At 45.4% G+C, this 18704-nt stretch overlaps 1 protein-coding gene across 1 annotated transcript in view; it reads left to right on the plus strand.

Moving 5' to 3' along the window:
• LOC311140688 (histone-lysine N-methyltransferase 2A-like) overlaps window positions 1–18704 on the plus strand; it is a 49303-nt gene that overhangs the window by 25071 nt on the left and 5528 nt on the right. The window contains exons 15-29 of the mRNA XM_084175865.1: window positions 5459–5643; window positions 5989–6090; window positions 6250–6360; window positions 8076–8152; window positions 9265–9500; window positions 9614–9768; window positions 10001–10138; window positions 10299–10457; window positions 10557–10674; window positions 10799–10877; window positions 10970–11130; window positions 12414–12557; window positions 12736–16024; window positions 18281–18393; window positions 18536–18673. Coding sequence (XP_084031991.1) covers window positions 5459–5643; window positions 5989–6090; window positions 6250–6360; window positions 8076–8152; window positions 9265–9500; window positions 9614–9768; window positions 10001–10138; window positions 10299–10457; window positions 10557–10674; window positions 10799–10877; window positions 10970–11130; window positions 12414–12557; window positions 12736–16024; window positions 18281–18393; window positions 18536–18673 — 5205 coding nt within the window. The remainder of the gene's footprint in view (window positions 1–5458; window positions 5644–5988; window positions 6091–6249; window positions 6361–8075; window positions 8153–9264; window positions 9501–9613; window positions 9769–10000; window positions 10139–10298; window positions 10458–10556; window positions 10675–10798; window positions 10878–10969; window positions 11131–12413; window positions 12558–12735; window positions 16025–18280; window positions 18394–18535; window positions 18674–18704) is intronic.

The raw sequence follows: 18704 nt of genomic DNA on the forward strand, positions 1-18704 counted from the left end.
TTGCTGTTGTTCTGGGATTGATTTGCACTTTTCACACCAAAGTACGTTCATCTCTAGGAGACAGAACGCGTCTCCTTTCTGAGCGGTATGACGGCTGCGTGGTCCCATGGTGTTTATACTTGCGTACTATTGTTAGTACAGATGAACGGTGGTACCTTCGGGCATTTGAAATTGCTCCCAAGGATGAACCAGACTTCTGGAGGTCTACCATTTTCTTTCTGAGGTCTTGCCTTATTTAATTTTGATTTCCCCATGATGTCAAGCAAAGAGGCACTGAGTTTGAAGGTAGGCCTCAAAATACATCCACAGGTACACCTCCAATTGACTCAAACAATGTCAATTAGCCTATCAGAAGCTTCTAAAGCCATGACATCCTTTTCTGAAATAGTCCAAGCTGTTTAAAGGCACATTCAACATAGTGTATGTAAAGTTCTGACCCACTGGAATTGTGATACAGTGAATTATAAGTGAAGTAATGTCTGTAAACAATTGTTGGAAAAATTACTTGTGTCATGCACAAAGTAGATGTCCTAACCGACTTGCCAAAACTATTGTTTGTTAACAAGAAATGTGTCGAGTGGTTGAAAAATTAGTTTTAATGACTCCAACCTAAGTGAATGTAAACTTCCAACTTCAACTGTGTAATATATATATTTATTTATTTATTTGCGAGAGAAAAAACATATGGGGGATTGGAAGTGATGCAGACAATGTAATTGATGGAAGTTACAATCTATCTGCAATATTAAAGCTGATCTACCCCCCCCTTTGCACGCCTGGATTGTACAATATTTGCACATTCTTTTTTAAATTCTTCAAGCTCTGTCAAGTTCATTGTTGATCACTGCTTGACAGCCATTTTCAAGTCTTGCATAGCATTTCAAGCAGATTTAAGTCAAAACTAACTAGGCCACTCGGGAACATTCAACATCGTTTTGGTAAGCAACTCCAGTGTATATTTGGCCTTGTGTTTTAGGTTATTGTCCTGCCGAAATATGAATTTGTCTCCCAGTATCTGTTGGAAAGCAGACTGAACCAGGTTTTCCTCTAGGGTTTTGCCTGTGCTTAGCTCTATTCCATTTATTTTTTATCCTAATAAACTCCCTAGTTGTTGCCGATGACAAGCATACCCATAACATGATGCAGCCACCACCATGCTTGAAAATATGAGAAGTGGTACTCAGTGATGTATTGTGTTGGATTTTCCCCAAACATAACACTTTGTATTCAGGACATAAAATTAATTTATTTGTCAAATTTTTTGCAGTTTTACTTTAGTGCCTTACTGCAAACAGAATGAATGTTTTGGAGTATTTTTTATTCTATACAGGCTTCCTTCTTTTCACTCAGTCATTTAGTTAGTATTGTGGGGGAAGTACAAATTTGTTGATCCAGCCTCAGTTTTCTCCTATCACAACCATTAAACTCTGTAACTGTTTTAAAGTCTCGATTGGCCTCATGGTGAAATTCCTGAGCGGTTTCCTTCCTCTCTGCCAACTTTGTAGTGACTGGGTGTATTGATACACCATCCAAAGTGTAATTAATAACTTCACCATGCTCAAAGGAATATTCAATATCTGCTCTTTTTTTTCAAACCCATGTACCAATAGGTGCCCTTCTTTGTGAGGCATTGGAAAAACTCACTGGTCTTTGTGGTTTAATCTGTTTGAAATTCACTTCTCAACTGTGGGACCTTACAGATAATTGTGTGTGTGGGGTACAGAGATGAAATAGTCATTAAAATAATTCATAAAAAAATCATGTTAAACTCTATATTTACACACAGTCCATGCAACTTTTTATGTGACTTGTTAAAACCCTTTCCTGCAGCCAAATTACCAAATCTCCCTCTAGTGGCCTCATGGGTGGAACGTTATTAATATTTGAATGAATAAATCCAGTGTTTCTATGTCAAATGGTTTTGTTATATTTTATTCTTCTGTGATGTATGTAAAGTGTAATATTGAGATGCAAACTGAAAATGTAATACATTTCAACTCTATATCTGACATGGTACAGGTGTCTTTTTTTTTATTGCCCTTGACTGTGTGGGAGGTGTATACTTTTGTTTCAAAGTACACTGAAACAAAATGTAACCGCAACAATTTCAAAGATTTTACTGAGTTACAGTTCTTATAAGGAAATCAGTCAATTGAAATAATTAAGTTAGGCCCTAATCAATTGATTTCACATGACTGGGAATACAGATCACCATCCCTACGGTGAAGCATGGTGGTGGCAGCATCATGCTGTAGGGATGTTTTTCAGCGGCAGGGACTGGAGACTAGTCACTAGGGGCGTGGATCAGAAAACCAGTCAGTATTTGGTGTGACCACCATTTGCCTCATGCAGCGCATAGAGTTCAGTTTGTTGATTGTGGAATGTTGTCCCACACTCTTCAATGGCAGTGCGAAGTTGCTGGATATTGGCGGGAACTGGAACACACTGACATATACGTTGATCCAGAGCATACCAAACATGCTTAATGGGTGACAAGTCTGGTGAGTATGCAGGCCATGGAAGGACTGGGACATTTTCAGCTTCCAGGAATTGTGTACAGATCCTTGCGACATGGGGCCGTGCATTATCATGCTGAAACGTGATGACGGCGGATGAATGGCACGACAATGGGCCTCAGGATCTTGTCACGGTATATATATGCATTCAGATTGCCAGCGATAAAATGTAATTGTGTTCGTTGTCTGTAGCGTATGCCTGCCCATACCATAACCCCACCGCCACCAGGGGGCGCTCTGTTCACAACGTTGACATCAGCAAACCACTCGCCCACACGACGCCATACAATCGGTGTGCCATCTGCCCGGTGCAGTTGAAACCAGGATTCATCAGTGAAGAGCACACTTATTCAGCGTGCCAGTGGCCATCAAAGGGGAGCATTTGCCCACTGACGTCGGTTACCATTCCAAACTGCAGTCAGGTCAAAACCCTGGTGCGGACGACGAGCACACAGATGCACTTCCCTGTGATGGTTTCTGACAGTTTGTGCAGACATTTTCGGTTGTGTAAACCCACAGTTTCATCAGCTGTCCAGGTGGCTGCTCTCAGACGGTCCCGCAGGTGAAGAAGCCGGGCTGGTGTGCTTACGCGTGGCCTCTGATTGTGAGGCTGGTTTGACTTACTGCCAAATTCTCTAAAATGACGTTGGAGGCGGCTTATGGTAGAGAATTGAACATTACATTATCTGGCAACAGCTCTGGTGGACATTCCTGCGGTCAGCATGCCAATTGCACGCTGCCTCAACTTGAGACATCTGTGGCATTGTCTTGTGTGACAAAACTGCACATTTCTATGGCCTTTCATTGTCCCCACAAGTTGCACCTGTGTAATGATCATGCTGTTTAATCAGCTTGTTGATATGCCACACCTGTCAGGAAGATGGATTATCTTGGCAAATGAGAAATGCTCACTAACAGGGATGCAAACAAATTTGTGCACAATTTGAGAGAAATAAGCTTTTTGTGCGTATGGACGTTTTTTTCTTGGAACTTTTATTTCAGCTCATGAAACATGGGACCAACACTTTACATGTTGCGTTTATATTTTTGTTCATTATAGATTTGTTTAAGATTACGAAGAAACACTCTGTGACACTGATTTAACCAACTGCAGTAAAAGGTTGAGGAAATGTTTGCTCCTGAGCCTATTTAGGCTTGCCATAACAAAGGGGTTGAATACTTATTGACTAGACATTTCAGCTTTTCATTTTTTAAATTAATTTGTACAGATTTTGAAAAACACAATTCTTCTTTGACATTTTGGGGTATTGTGTGTAGGCCAGTGACGACGACATCTCAATTTAATCCATTTTAAATTCAGGCTGTAACACAACAAAATGTGGAGAAAGTCAAGGGGTGTGAATATTTTCTGGAGGCACTGTATCTCTATTAGGGCTGACCCCATTTAGTGGACTGGTTGATGGGCTGTTGGTCAACCGAGATTTCTGTAGTCGAGCTGTCGCAAATATATGTATTTTTTCATGGTGCACATGACACCTTTTTTGATTCGCGCCTGTCTCAGTGGACTACTCCATTGCCGAGGCCACGAGAATGGCACAGTCCATAACTCCAAGACGTGCTACTGAAATTGTAAATGGTTATATTACATAAGAATAATGGTGCAACACTAATAAATATAATATTTTATAACTAATGCTCTTTCTCCCGCGATGGATAGCGGTCGCTGTCCGCGGTTCTGAAACATAATCTTCAGTGCGCCATTGAATTGGTTCCTTTCCCTGTATGTTGCTATGTGCATAATAGCTAAGTTAACCAGCATACTGGTGTTGAGAACAATGTGGCGGAGGCAGCAGCTGAGTCGAGGAAACAGCCCTTGCCTTAATTGTCGTAAGAAAATTGAGGAGAGGGGAAACCCCAACTTAATTAGGTCTATAATCAATAGCCTAACACACCGGGCACGTGCCATTGCACGCATGTTGGTTTTGTCCACCCACACCAGACGCGGGTTGAAATATCAAAACGAACTCTGAACCAACTATATTAATTTGGGCAGATCGAAAAGCATGAAACATTTATGGCCATTTAGCTAGCTAGCTTGCTGTTGCTAGCTCACTTGCCCTGGGATATAAACATTGGGTTGTTATTTTACCTGAAATGCACAAGGTCCTCTACTCCGACAATTAATCCACAGATAAAAGGGTAAACAGAGTTGGTTTCTAGTAATCTCTGCTCCTTCAGGCTTCTTCTTCTTTGGACTTTATATGGTGGTTGGCAACCAACTTTAAGGTGCATTACCACCACCAACTGGACTGGAGTGTGGACCTCAGCTCATCTTTCAATCACCCACGTGGGTATATGCTCCTAAAAACCAATGAGGAGATGGGAGAGGCGGGACTTGCAGCACGTCAAGCGTCACAAATAGATCCAAGTTCTATTTTACCGCCTGGCATGTGATTATTATAGGCAATACGCCAGTCCCTATTGGTCACGTGCATGCAATGCATACATTTTTCATGTAAAGAGAGCAAGAGTTGAGGGAATAGGGAATGTTTTTCCTAAACAAATGAGGTATTTCGGTAACAGAACTTTTCAGCTTTGGCATGGACAGCGCAATAAACACATGCTGTGGTGTCTGTTTGCTGCAGCACGGAGGAGAGACTTGCTGTCGTTTATTTTAAAATGTTTTACTCAGCGTGGCCAATGGGCTCCCTCGTGAGTAATTTGTTTCTTCATTATTTAATTAAACAGTGTGCTTAAAGCGTCAGGCAAGCTCAGTTGATTTTATTCAAATGCATAGGGTGTGTCTATATATGGGAGAGAAAAAAAATGTAATGTCGAAAGAACAGACGACTCGGTCGACCAGATAAAACATTTTTTGTCTGGGACAGCCCACATCTCAAGTTTTACACACTGTTATGTCCCATGCTTTGATGTGGTGCCATGAAATGGTTCTGATGGTTGTCCGCCCCTCTCCCCTCCAGGTGACCTGTATGAGATTCTGTCCAGCCTGCCAGAGAGTGTAGCGTATTCCTGCCGGCCCTGCAGCCAGTCCCAGCCCAGCGCCTGGAGGGAGCTGCTCCACATGGAGCTGAGGGCTGGGATAGAGAAGGTGCTGGCATGCCTACTCACCTCCACCCTCACCCAGCACCTCATCGCCTGCTCACAGGTGAGAGATACCAGGCCGTACAATGCTTCTTGCCACAGGATGCTAAATGAGACAGGATGCGCAGGCTGAACATAGCAACAGGCGTTTTAACACCTGTCATGACTTGTAGTCAACCTACGTTTTGATGGGGCTTTTCTGAATAAATAATTTCAAAGAACGAGTGCAACGACTCTCTCCTCTCTTTTTTAAAGTTGATTAGCTGATATCAGATGTACATTTACAGACTGATATCTGCTAGGACTATTTGCATGGTCCTCTTGAACTGTTGCACATAAGTTCTCGTGTGGCTATATTTTCAGTGTTTCTCTGTAACATACTACATTTGTCCCTATTCCCCTCCCGTAGTGTGTGACCCAGGTTGACCCTGACAGTGGAGCGGAGGGCCAGCCAGCCTGTGACCTCCGTGCTGTGGGCAAGAAGTTTGACAAAGGCCTCTACACCACCCTGGTCAGTGTCTATCTATATAGTATCTGAATTGGCAGGACAGGATCTCTTCTACATTCAAACTCTCATTTGAAGGAAGATTTTAAAGGAAGAAGAATGAGTGTTACAAATTGTCAGCTAAATAACCATGTTTGTATGTTTCCATGTCTATTTATGTTGTAGAAATCGTTCCATGAAGATGTGGTGCAGGTGGTGCGGAGGCGTCTGGATCAGGAGGAGTCTCTCCCGGAGGACGAAAGGCCCACAGCCTTGGCCCGCTCCTACTACTTGAAGGTAATGCTGAGTACTCAGAGACGGCAACACTCTGGGAGGAAAACTCCTTACACAGGCAATCGTCCAGTACAAATCAGAAGTATTTACTTGACGATGTAGCTACAAGCACAGTGTACTTTCAGTATGACGGAAAAACAGTTGGTTGAACTATAAGTCTTCTGCAATGTTATCGGGTGTTTTTTTTTTTAATCACACAAACATGTCATAATAAACGGATATACAAATGTTCTCACTACACTTGGCAGCACTTTGTCAACACAGCTGTTTTACACTCATCTTGCTTGAGACATTCTCAACTTATTTTGAAATATTGTGTATAGACTGTACACACTACCGTATTTTCCGCACTATAAGGCGCACTTAAAAGCCTTTAATTTTCTAAAAAAAACACAGTGCGCCTTATAATCCGGAGCGCCTTATATATGGATCAATTGGTTAATTGGTTGATCCATACTGGTTGTACACGGCGCTCTGTCAAAATGTTTCAGTATGAAAAACCAACAAAAACAATTTAATAATAATGAAATGTTTCAGTACGACTGGTAAACTACAAAGCCGCACCGCTTGCAGCATTACGGCTACCGTAGTCAGTAAACACCGGTACTGTGCTTACTCACAGTCCCACACCACTTGTGTGTGTATAAAGACCCCAAAATGGCACCTTTCAAGAGACACGCTTACGACGAAGAGTTCAAGCTCAAGGCTGTCGGTCACGCAGTAGAATATGGGAATAGAGCAGCAGCGAGAGAATTCAACATTAATGAATCAATGGTACGGAAGTGGAGGAAGCAAGAAGATGACCTGCGCCAAGTAAAGAAGACTAAACAGAGTTTCCGTTCAATTCGGACACTGAAGAAGAAGAATTTGAGGGATTCGTGGACGGGGAAAGCTTTACGTGTTATACGTAACTGAACAATGTTGAGTTATGCACTAACGTTTGATTTAGTGGTATCAGACTGTTTCTTTTACTACGTGTTTACTGAATCAGGAAAAAGTTCCCCTCCACGTTTGGGAGAAGAGTGAGCAAGGCTGGGAGATATTGTTAATATGCACATTAACGTTTGAACAACGTTACCATGGGAGTGAACGAAGTTGTCAGAACGCTTAATAAAGTTTGACTTTCTGACTGTTTTGTTGACATTCCCTTTAGCACAGCTCCATCTAGTGGATGCATAACGCAACCCCAGTCAAACGTTTGACTTCAGTATCTTCTATTCTATGCGCTTTATAATCCGGTGCGCCCTATATATGAAAACAGTTCTAAAATAGGCCATTCATTGAAGGTGCACCTTATAATCCGGTGCGCCTTATAGTGCGGAAAATACGGTAGTTTTAATGTTTCATAAAGTTACAAATCAGAAGTTAGACTGAACACCGACACTTGAATACCCTCATCCTAACACAATGCATGGTCTGTACTCAGTCAGTCAGTGATGTCAGTCCTCAGTGCATGTCTTGTGGTGTCTAAGTTGTTCCATATGGCTGTCTAGTCAGCAGAACAGTATGTAATTGGGAATGAGTTATGGGGCTCTGTGGTTCTGGTGGTCATGACTCCCCTGGTGGTCATAGGTTCACTTGGTTCAAACTACAGTTATAGAAGATGGCTGAATCCAAGGACATTTGGAATGTTAATTTGAAAGAAAAAAGCTCTACATGTTTTAAAATGGCCAACAGGGGAGTCTAGATTCACCGTCTCCTCACTGTTCTCTCTGCAGCTTCTGGAGGAGGTCTTCAACTGGTTCAACAGTCAGGACCCCAAAGTGTGGGACCCCCGATCCAAAGACCTGCCTGTGTGAGTAGCAATCTGCTCCTCATATCTCCTTGTCCAGGGTATCTCAACTGGCGGCCCCCCAAAGTATTCCCACGCAAAATAGAGAAATATTTGGTTTTATACAAAAAAAAGTTTTGAAATGATTGTTTTAGTCAAATATTATATCTGTTTGGGCTTCTTGCGGTCATTTTGCAGTCTACAAATGATTTGCAATTATATTCCGGCCCCCTGAACTCAGCATACGATTTACCAAGGGTCTTAGAAGGTTGTCTAAGTCGGTCTGGGAGTTATTTCTCAGATATTGGAATTTGGGCATTTAACGTGATGTCATCAGAAGTTGGCTCATATGGGAAGATTTTAATCCATCTTGAAATTCCAGTTTAACTTTGGGTTGTTGCGTATTGCTTCACTACTTCCCTGCAGTGATTCATGTGGAGTATTTCCCCATGAAGCAAGATAAGCCTAAATTCAGTGGAGCAACTGATTTATGTTTTCTGGTTTGCCGCGCATTTTTATGACACACCTGTTGTTCACATCCTGATGGGAAATCATAATTTGATTGACTTTACTGTCAACAAGGACCTTAAAGTGTGGGAACAGTCATTAAAATCCAGTTTGACAGGAAGTTACAGAAGTTAGTCTTGTAATTATTTTATTATTCTTTATGTTAAAACCAGGACAGTCCCCCTCCTCTCCCACACATTCCCAGTTCACATCCTTCCTTCTCTGCGACGGAGGACACAGAGTAGTGACTTCATTTAGCTCATTGTAGAGTGGTGCACAGAGTGGTAAAGGTAGAGTGGTAAGCTCAGGACCTGACCTGTCTGTCACCATCTTCTTGGGGAAAAGATTGATTCATAAACATGAATTGTTTGTTAATGTAAATGAGTGTAATCCATAATCAGCTAGATGTGAGCCACTGTCTGTTGTATACTCTTCTAGTCAAATCCTAACTTGAGTGTAACTGTGTGCGCATGTAACTCAGATGTTTGCCTAAATCATCCAAATTTGAGTTACGCGCTCGTAACTCAAGTTGGAATCTGGCACAGCATGACTCTAACACATGACTTGACTTCCTCTTCTTTCATCTCCTCACCCCTCCATTCCTCCATCCATTCCCTTTCCCATTGCAGTGGGATGCTGTCCCATGCGGTTCAGCCCCCCACCACTGAGCATGTGTACGCCCAGTGGCATGAGAGGGAGGAGCTACGGTCCAGGGCCCCTCTGGGGACCCTGCAGACGGAGAATGTACCACGCCTGGAGGTGAAACAAGAAGAGGTGCCTCACCCCACCACCCCACTGACCACAGAGCCAACCAGGGGCCTCCAATTCAGGAAAAACAGGGCTTTCAGGCTTAATAAACTCAAAGGTACTTCCCACAACTGAGGGGAGGAAAAACAATAAGAAAGCAAATATTGAATCGACCAATTTCATAAGGGGATTGTTCTGGTTTTGGTGTGATGTCTTGCGTTTGTCCCTCAGGGAAAAGGGGAAGGGCCGGACGACAGTCCAAGTCTGAGGGACGGCCATCCAAGTCTGAGGGACGGCTGTCCAAGGCTGACCTAGACACAGGGTGGTCCAAGGACGACGGGAGGCAATGCTCACTGTGCCAAAAGTATGGAGATGCTAAGTCCAATGTGAGTAAGAACTAGGTTTCAGAACACTTCTGAGAAGACCTTCTCAAAAGTGACTTAAGGAATCACAGCATGGTGGAAAGAAACACAAACCGCGCTCTGACTTCAGAGCACTAAGCCTTCATACCCTTGTTCAACATAACAGCCCTTGACTCACAGGAAATTAAGTCAACAAATCCACACAGTAGGTAACCCACCAGGCCTGTATTTCTAACCTCCTCCGTGTGTCCCTCAGGAGGCGGGCAGGCTGCTGTACCTGGGCCAGAACGAATGGGCTCACATCAACTGCTCCATGTGGTCCGCAGAGGTGTTCGAGGAGGACAATGGCTCTCTGATGCATGTGCACAGTGCCGTCGCTAGGGGGCGCTTCATGGTGAGGCTTCACTTTATTTGTGCAGTGACATTCTTGTTTTTCCAGCAGCTGTAGTTTGTGTATCATTGTCCAATGTCCATCATCTCTCTCAAACTCATTATCCAGACCTATTCTCTTCTCCTGGACTGATCTAACCTGTCTGTGTCTCTTGTTCCCTCAGCGCTGTGAGCGCTGTAACCATACAGGTGCCACAGTGGGCTGCTGTCTGACCTCCTGCCAGAGCAACTACCACTTCATGTGTGCCCGCTCCCGCAACTGTGTATTCCAGGACGACAAGAAGGTCTACTGCTACAAACACAGAGACCTCATCAGTGGCAAGGTAAAGTCCTGGGGCTACTCAGTAGTGGGACTGTTATGTTTTTAAAAATCTTGAATGAGTTTCCTCACGCATGTGTGCATTGTTCTTGTTCCATTGCAGATGATCACTGGCCAAGGGTTTGAGGTGAATCGGAGGATGTACGTGGACTTTGATGGGATCAGTCTTCGCAGGAAGTTCTTGACCGGACTAGAGCCAGAAAACATCAATTTGATGATTGGTATGTTTTCTCGACACATTACATTGTAATTTGTAGCTCACTTGAGTACAGGTATCACAGTACAGTGGACATAGGACTGGTCATGGGTTATGCATATCTAATCATTGCTCTTTTCTGAATTCAGGCTCTTTGCAGATTGAAAAGCTAGGTATGCTGACTGAGCTGTCTGCAAAGCAAGGAAAACTTTTCCCAGTGGGTTACCAGTAAGTAGCAGCAATTAATAATGAAACAAATTGGCATGTTTAGACTTGGTTTTGTATGACTTCCTTTATTTGAACTCCTCCTCTCTCCCCAGGTGTTCTCGCTGGTACTGGAGCACGGTGAACCCACTGCGGCGATGCAAATACACGTGTACAATACGTGAGGTCCGACCGCCGGTCCCTGAGAAACCTGCTGAAGAAATGCCTGACAATGGAGAGAATAGCACTATAGCACACAGCCCCTGCCCCCAGTCAGGTGAGAGTCCTGGTAACACAACACTGCATCAAACCCTCGCTACTACACTGAACAAAAATATAAGCGCAACATGTAAAGTGTTGGTGCCATGTTTCATGAGCTGAAATAAAAGATCATACACATTTTCCGTATGCTCAAAAGCTTATTTCGCTCAAATTCTGTGCACAAATTAGTTTACGTCCCTATTAGTCAGCATTTTTCCTTTCCCAAGGTAATCCATTCACCTGACAGGTGTGGCATATCAAGAAGCTGCATAAACAGCAGAATCATTACACAGGTGCACCTTGTGTTGGGGACAATAAAAGGCCACTCTAAAATGTGCAGTGTTATCACACAACACAATACCACAGATGTCTCAAGTTTTGAGGGAGTGCGCAATTGGCATGCTGACTGCAGGAATGTCCACCAGATATGTTGCCAGAGAATTGAGTGTTCATTTCTCTACCATAAGCTGCCTCTAAAGTCGTTTTATTTTGGCACTATGTCCAACCGACCTCGCAACTGCAGACCACGTGTATGGCGTTGTGTGGGCGAGCGGTTTGCTGATGTCAACGTTGTGAACAGAGTGCCCCATGGTGGCGTGAGGTTATGTTATGGGCAGGCATAAGCTATGGACATCGAACACAATTGCTATTTGAAAGCACAGAGATACCGTGACGCGATCCTGAGGCCCATTGTCGTGCCATTCATCTGCCGCCATCCCCTCAAGTTTCAGCATGATAATGCACAGCCCTATGTCGCAAGGATCTGTACACAATTCCTGGAAGCTGAAAATGTCCCAGTTCTTCCATGGCCTGCATACTCACCAGACATGTCACCCATTGAGCATGTTTGGGATGCTCTGGATTGACATGTACTACAGCGTGTTTCAGTTCCCGCCAATATCCAGCAACTTCGCACAGCCATTGAAGAGGAGTGGGACAACATTCCACAAGCCACAATCAACAGCTTGATCAACTCTATGCGAAGGAGATGTGTTGTGCTGCATGAGGCAAAAATAGTGGTCACACCAGATACTGACTGGTTTTCTGATCCACGTCTGTGACCAAAATATGCATATCAGTATTCCCAGTCATGTGAAATCCATAGATTAGGGCCTAATGAATTTATTTAAATTGTCACTCAATAAAATCTTTGAAATTGTTGAATGTTGCGTTTATATTTTTGTTCAGTATAAAATGTGAATGTGTGACTGACTGTTGGCTTTCTTACACTGCAAAGTGGAGATTGGCAAGACTTAGCCGTGGCATAGGAAACAGTTGTTATTGTTTCTTCACCTCTAGAATCTGATGCCCAAGAGGTTGACGTGGCACATTCCCGACCCACTACTCCCAGCTTCTTGGCTCCACTCCCTAAATCTGACCAAGGGGCAAGGCCCAAAATCAGGAGACCAGCTGGAGGACTGTTCCGGCCTCTGCCCTCCCCAGGTTACTGTTCCGTGGTTGGCTGATGTTGTTTTCTAGAACGTCTTTGGGTTTTAAAAAATAAACATTGTTAGGACTCTAAATTGTCAGGTTTTGAGTGATTTATAGATATTACCCATAAAGCATTGATTGTTTGTATGTCCGTTCAGTTGTCTCACTGCTCTCTGTTTCTCCTCCGCAGGAGCTACCAAGTCCAAACCCCACCACATCCTGACCATCAGTGACCTGGAGGAGACGCGCAGGCCCCGTCGCCACAGCCCCCACTCCCAAACCCGCAGGGACATGTCCTCCCCAACCCTGGGCTCTCCCACTGGACCTGGACTAATCACCCTCCGCACTGGGGGCTCCATGCACCCCAAGGCCTCCGTGCCCACCTATCCGCTGTTTCCCCTCGGTGCTACTGATATTCTGCTGACCTCTCTCTCTGCCCGCCCTGTCGGAGGTCGAAGTGCTTCCTCTGCCCGATGCCCTGGGAACATGACTCACTCTACCTCAGGACTCTTTCCCCAGCCCCCGTGGGAAGACAGTGTGGGCAGCTTCCCTTCCCCTGGCCTGTCCCTCTCCCCAACCATCCAGCACTCCCCTAGACCCAGGCTGTCTTTTGACCTGAACCAGTCCGACTCAGTGGAGGTGCCACACAACTTCCTGGCCTCACCAGAACCGGAGGATAACCCTGCACCTAACAGCACCTCACCACTTAGGGGCTCTTTCACACCATTTCACGAGAACTCTGACGTGGCCATGGGCTCCGAGTTGAAGACGGAGCTTGAGATTGAGGAGACGCTAGTGAACGAGGGAGTGGCCATGAACTGTGGCGCCCAGATAGACGTGGAGGGTGACGACAACCAAGAGGAGTTCTGGGAGCCAGAGGTTCGCAAGAGGAAGACGCGTACAGCCCTGACACGCTCAGCTGAGTCCGCCAGGCAAGACTGGGGGAACACTTCCTCCGATGAGGACATGGAGCACTATTTTGACTTCTCGCGCACTGTGGTCAGTCGCACAGGCGCCAGGGACCCACCCCAGGCTCCTGCCTCTCCTTCCTCAAGATCTATCCCTCAGCTGGACGGCGTGGACGATGGGACGGAGAGTGATGCCAGCGTGACAACCACGGGCGGTGCTCAGAAACTGAAGAGTGGCAGTCAAGCCCAGAAACCAGCTCAAACGCAAGAGGTTCCACCTGAAGTAGAAACGACAACAAATGGTCTACGTGCAGACTCTGGAATCCCTGTTCCAGATCAGTCACCCCTTAGCAACCCTCCCGAGTCTACAACCAGTGTTGTCCTCCCCGCTACCAAACCTCCCCCAGCGTATATACCCCAGGATCCATCCAAAGCCTTTAATGCCACACAACTAGATGGGACTGAATTGGACAGTGTGACACTTGCGCCAACTGAGATCTCACCAGAAGCTCCAAGACCAGCTGCAGTGGACCCATCCACAACATACAGCCCTGCTGATATGAGTACTACTCCCCTGCAGTTATACACCTTCCCAACTCCTCTAGAACAACAGAACTCAATCCCCTCCTTAGAAGCCCAGGAAACAGTGTCGATTGCACCTCTTCAAGGAACTCTGCCAGACTTTGTCCATACTAAGGTGCCTGATACGGTCTACCCAGAGGATTTATTCCAAGGTTCCGGTCTAGACTTTGCCCCTGAGGCTCCACTTGTTCTTGAAAGGTGTGATCCTCCCTCCCCCAGCACCTGTTTCACTGAGCTGGTCCCTGTACAGGTTGATGCTCCCATGGAAACCCATCACCCTCAAGACCCAAAAGACCTCTTCTTGGATTCTAACAGCGGCCACTTTGTATCACCCACAGATGGATCTGCCATTTACATGAACCACTTGACAGAGAGTTCAGGAGATCCCTCATTGAGCAGTAGTCAGGGCACCCTGTTGGAGCTTCTTCAGCCCTCTTCTCTTATCTCCTCGGACTTCCCTAACCCCAGCGTAGCCCCGACGGACCCTTTGCAAATGAGTCCCTCTGTGCAGTCCTCTTTGCCTGGCTTTAACCCTTCAAGGCCACCTCTCATTAGCATCTCGCTACAACCCCTGACATCCTCCCAAGGGTCAACAGTCTTACCGCCCGTGGAGACCTTTTGTACCAAATTATCAGCACCTATTCCAGGCAGTGCCCTTCCACATTTGTCCTCAAATTTGTCCTCTCAAATTGATCCCATTTTGTCTGCAACATCAAGTGTCAGTCTCCCATCTTATGGATCAGTCTCTCTGCCTATATTCTCCACACAATCCCAGGCCATGGTCTCCACAGCAATTACCATTGTATCATCCTCTCCCTCCATATGCTCTCTCTCCGATGCTCTATCCACCCAGTGTCACCCCATGCTCTCTTCGCTTCAGCCCTCCGCTGCCCCTGTGATGATTAACGGATACAGCTCCACATCTCTGCAGAAGGAAGCTACCACGGGACACACCATCTCCATCAACTTCTCCACCCCCAGGCCTCCACTGGAGCCCCAACAGCCGCTGTTACCTCAGGGACTACCTGGCCACGCTATCCTTACTGTGAAGGAAGTGGGTGGTCCCAACGTGGACCCTACACCTCACGTTCTGCTGGTGAACCGCCTGGGCCAGATCTTTGTGAAGAACCCAGAGAGCAACACCTTCCAGCTGCCCAGTCAGGGCTCTCCCTCCTATAACTGTGTCACTCAGATAGCCAGCCTTCTTCAGAGCAATGCCCTGTCTGCCACCTTGGCAGCAGCTGGTACAATGTCCACCCCGGCTCCAGGGACTGCCATGCCAACCCATGTCCCTAGGATGGCCACGCCTGTGGTTCAGAACCCAGTTACCATCACTCAACTGCTCACTCATAACAGCAATGGGACAGTGGCAGCAACTGTGGCCAAGAAACCAAGGAAGAACGCAAGCGCAGATGGAGCTATACCAGGGATGAAGAAACCCAGGAAGAAGAAGGAACCTTCCTCAACTTCTAGGAGAAATAAGTCTGACAAGGCTGCAGACCTGTTTGAGTTTGCTGGTCATGAAGGAAGTTCCTCCATGACCAACACTGAGAGCGCCCAAGCCATCATCAACCAAGCCATGGCCAGTAACTACACCCCCAACCGGACCGGTCCCCGCATACTGAGTCCCTCCACATTCCGTAACAACCCTTCCCTGAAATCTGTGGTCCTGCCCCCAGGACTACTCATCGAACCCGAGCCTGCAGCCACCACACCGCCTGTTTTAACACCCCGCCCTCCTCGCACCCATGTCCGTATGAAGAGGGTCTCCTCCCTTTCAGATCGCATTGGTGCCACAAAGAAGTCCAAGACAGACTTCCTAGAGCCAGAGCCTCCTAGTTCTAAGGAAGACCTGCTGGTACCCAAAGACAGCTTTGCTGCTGTCTCCAACAGGGCCGGGGGTGTTCGCATTAAAACCCCAACGGTGAAAGGTGTGTTAGACCTGGACAAGCTAAAGGAGGAGCACTTGAGTGACTCTGAAAGCACAAGGTTAGTCTTTTGGAACTTATCAAGGCAGTGATCTAATGAAATGAGTAATGAGACAAAATGTACAAATAATATCTTCAATGAATAATACAAGAATAGTCATGCCTTTATCTTTAATGGCCAGTGAGTCTCTTGTAATGTTCCTTTGTTTATAAACATTTTTTAACTTGCTACATCTGCAACTATGCTAAAGGCCAGAATCATATAGAAATATTTATTTTCCACTATTGGCACGTCACTCATGTTTCCAGTGTGGGCCTCATCTCCTTAGTATCAATAAGATCACATCTGGCTATTTTTAACCTTATGCTTAACTCTACCACTTCCTACTAGTATAACACATAACCTATAGTATGATATGACACATGGAACAAGGCGTTTTACTCCTGAAATAGAACTGTCAATAGGCTATGTAGAGGTCAGTAACTACAGTGGGGGAAAAAGTATTTAGTCAGCCACCAATTGTGCAAGTTCTCCCACTTAAAAAGATGAGAGAGGCCTGTAATTTTCATCATAGGTACACGTCAACTATGACAGACAAATTGAGAAAAGAAAATCCAGAAAATCACATTGTAGGATTTTTAATGAATTTATTTGCAAATTATGGTGGAAAATAAGTATTTGGTCACCTACAAACAAGCAAGATTTCTGGCTCTCACAGACCTGTAACTTCTTCTTTAAGAGGCTCCTTTGTCCTCCACTCGTTACCTGTATTAATGGCACCTGTTTGAACGTGTTATCAGTATAAAAGAGACCTGTCCACAACCTCAAACAGTCACACTCCAAACGCCACTATGGCCAAGACCAAAGAGCTGTCAAAGGACACCAGAAACAAAATTGTAGACCTGCACCAGGCTGGGAAGACTGAATCTGCAATAGGTAAGCAGCTTGGTTTGAAGAAATCAACTGTGGGAGCAATTATTAGGAAATGGAAGACATACAAGACCACTGATAATCTCCCTCGATCTGGGGCTCCACGCAAGATCTCACCCTGTGGGGTCAAAATGATCACAAGAACGGTGAGCAAAAATCCCAGAACCACACGGGGGGACCTAGTGAATGACCTGCAGAGAGCTGGGACCAAAGTAACAAAGCCTACCATCAGTAACACACTACGCCGCCAGGGACTCAAATCTTGCAGTGCCAGACGTGTCCCCCTGCTTAAGCCAGTACATGTCCAGGCCCGTCTGAAGTTTGCTAGAGTGCATTTGGATGATCCAGAAGAGGATTGGGAGAATGTCATATGGTCAGATGAAACCAAAATATAACTTTTTGGTAAAAACTCAACTCGTCGTGTTTGGAGGACAAAGAATGCTGAGTTGCATCCAAAGAACACCATACCTACTGTGAAGCATGGGGGTGGAAACATCATGCTTTGGGGCTGTTTTTCTGCAAAGGGACCAGGACGACTGATCCGTGTAAAGGAAAGAATGAATGGGGCCATGTATCGTGAGATTTTGAGTGAAAACCTCCTTCCATCAGCAAGGGCATTGAAGATGAAACGTGGCTGGGTCTTTCAGCATGACAATGATCCCAAACACACTGCCCTGGCAACGAAGGAGTGGCTTTGTAAGAAGCATTTCAAGGTCCTGGAGTGGCCTAGCCAGTCTCCAGATCTCAACCCCATAGAAAATATTTGGAGGGAGTTGAAAGTCCGTGTTGCCCAGCGACAGCCCCAAAACATCACTGCTCTAGAGGAGATCTGCATGGAGGAATGGGCCAAAATAGCAGCAACAGTGTGTGAAAACCTTGTGAAGACTTACAGAAAACGTTTGACCTGTGTCATTGCCAACAAAGGGTATATAACAAAGTATTGAGAAACTTTTGTTATTGACCAAATACTTATTTTCCACCATAATATGCAAATAAATTCATTAAAAATCCTACAATGTGATTTTCTGGATTTTCTTTTCTCATTTTGTCTGTCATAGTTGACGTGTACCTATGATGAAAATTACAGGCCTCTCTCCTCTTTTTAAGTGGGAGAACTTGCACAATTGGTGGCTGACTAAATACTTTTTTCCCCCACTGTATAAAGAGCAGGTCATGCATAGTAACCTTTTTTGAAGTTATAACTGAGATTGGTAAATGAGTGGTGACGGTGATGACAATCTACAATACAGCTCCTAGTTTGCAGGATGCTCTCCAATTGTCATCACTGCATTTCTGTCCTAACAGAAGTGTGTATCTGATACAGTGAGTGATATACAGCCTGTATCCAGTCGATTTCAGTGTTTTCTCTTGTTGTATTCCTCACAGGCCAGGGCTTTGGGACCGCCTGGCTGTACCTCGATTAGGGGGGGACACGGGTAAACAACAGAACTGGGACACAGTGGGCCGCAGTGCCCTGACTGACTGGAACAAATACTCAGGTACTTATGTGTAATGATGCCGTATGAACAGTATGTCTGTATGACGATGACTTGGATTATAATGACTGATATTTCTTATACCTGTACTCTGTAAACAAGTCTGCCTGTTTGAAAATATCCTGTGGTATTACCATCCTGTCAGGTGCTGTATCGTGCTCAGATGATGAGCTGCTGCCCTCAGACGAGGACGATGAGTGCCCCCCCAGCCGAGACCAGCCCCACCTCCGCTTCGAGATCAAAAGCGACGACGGCTTCAGTGTGGAGGCAGACAGCATAGAGGGTGAGGTTTCAGGGAGGGAAGAGCAAATAAA

The sequence above is a fragment of the Coregonus lavaretus genome (assembly GCF_964263955.1).
Source record: "Coregonus lavaretus genome assembly, chromosome: 13".
NCBI classification, from domain to species: domain Eukaryota; kingdom Metazoa; phylum Chordata; class Actinopteri; order Salmoniformes; family Salmonidae; genus Coregonus; species Coregonus lavaretus.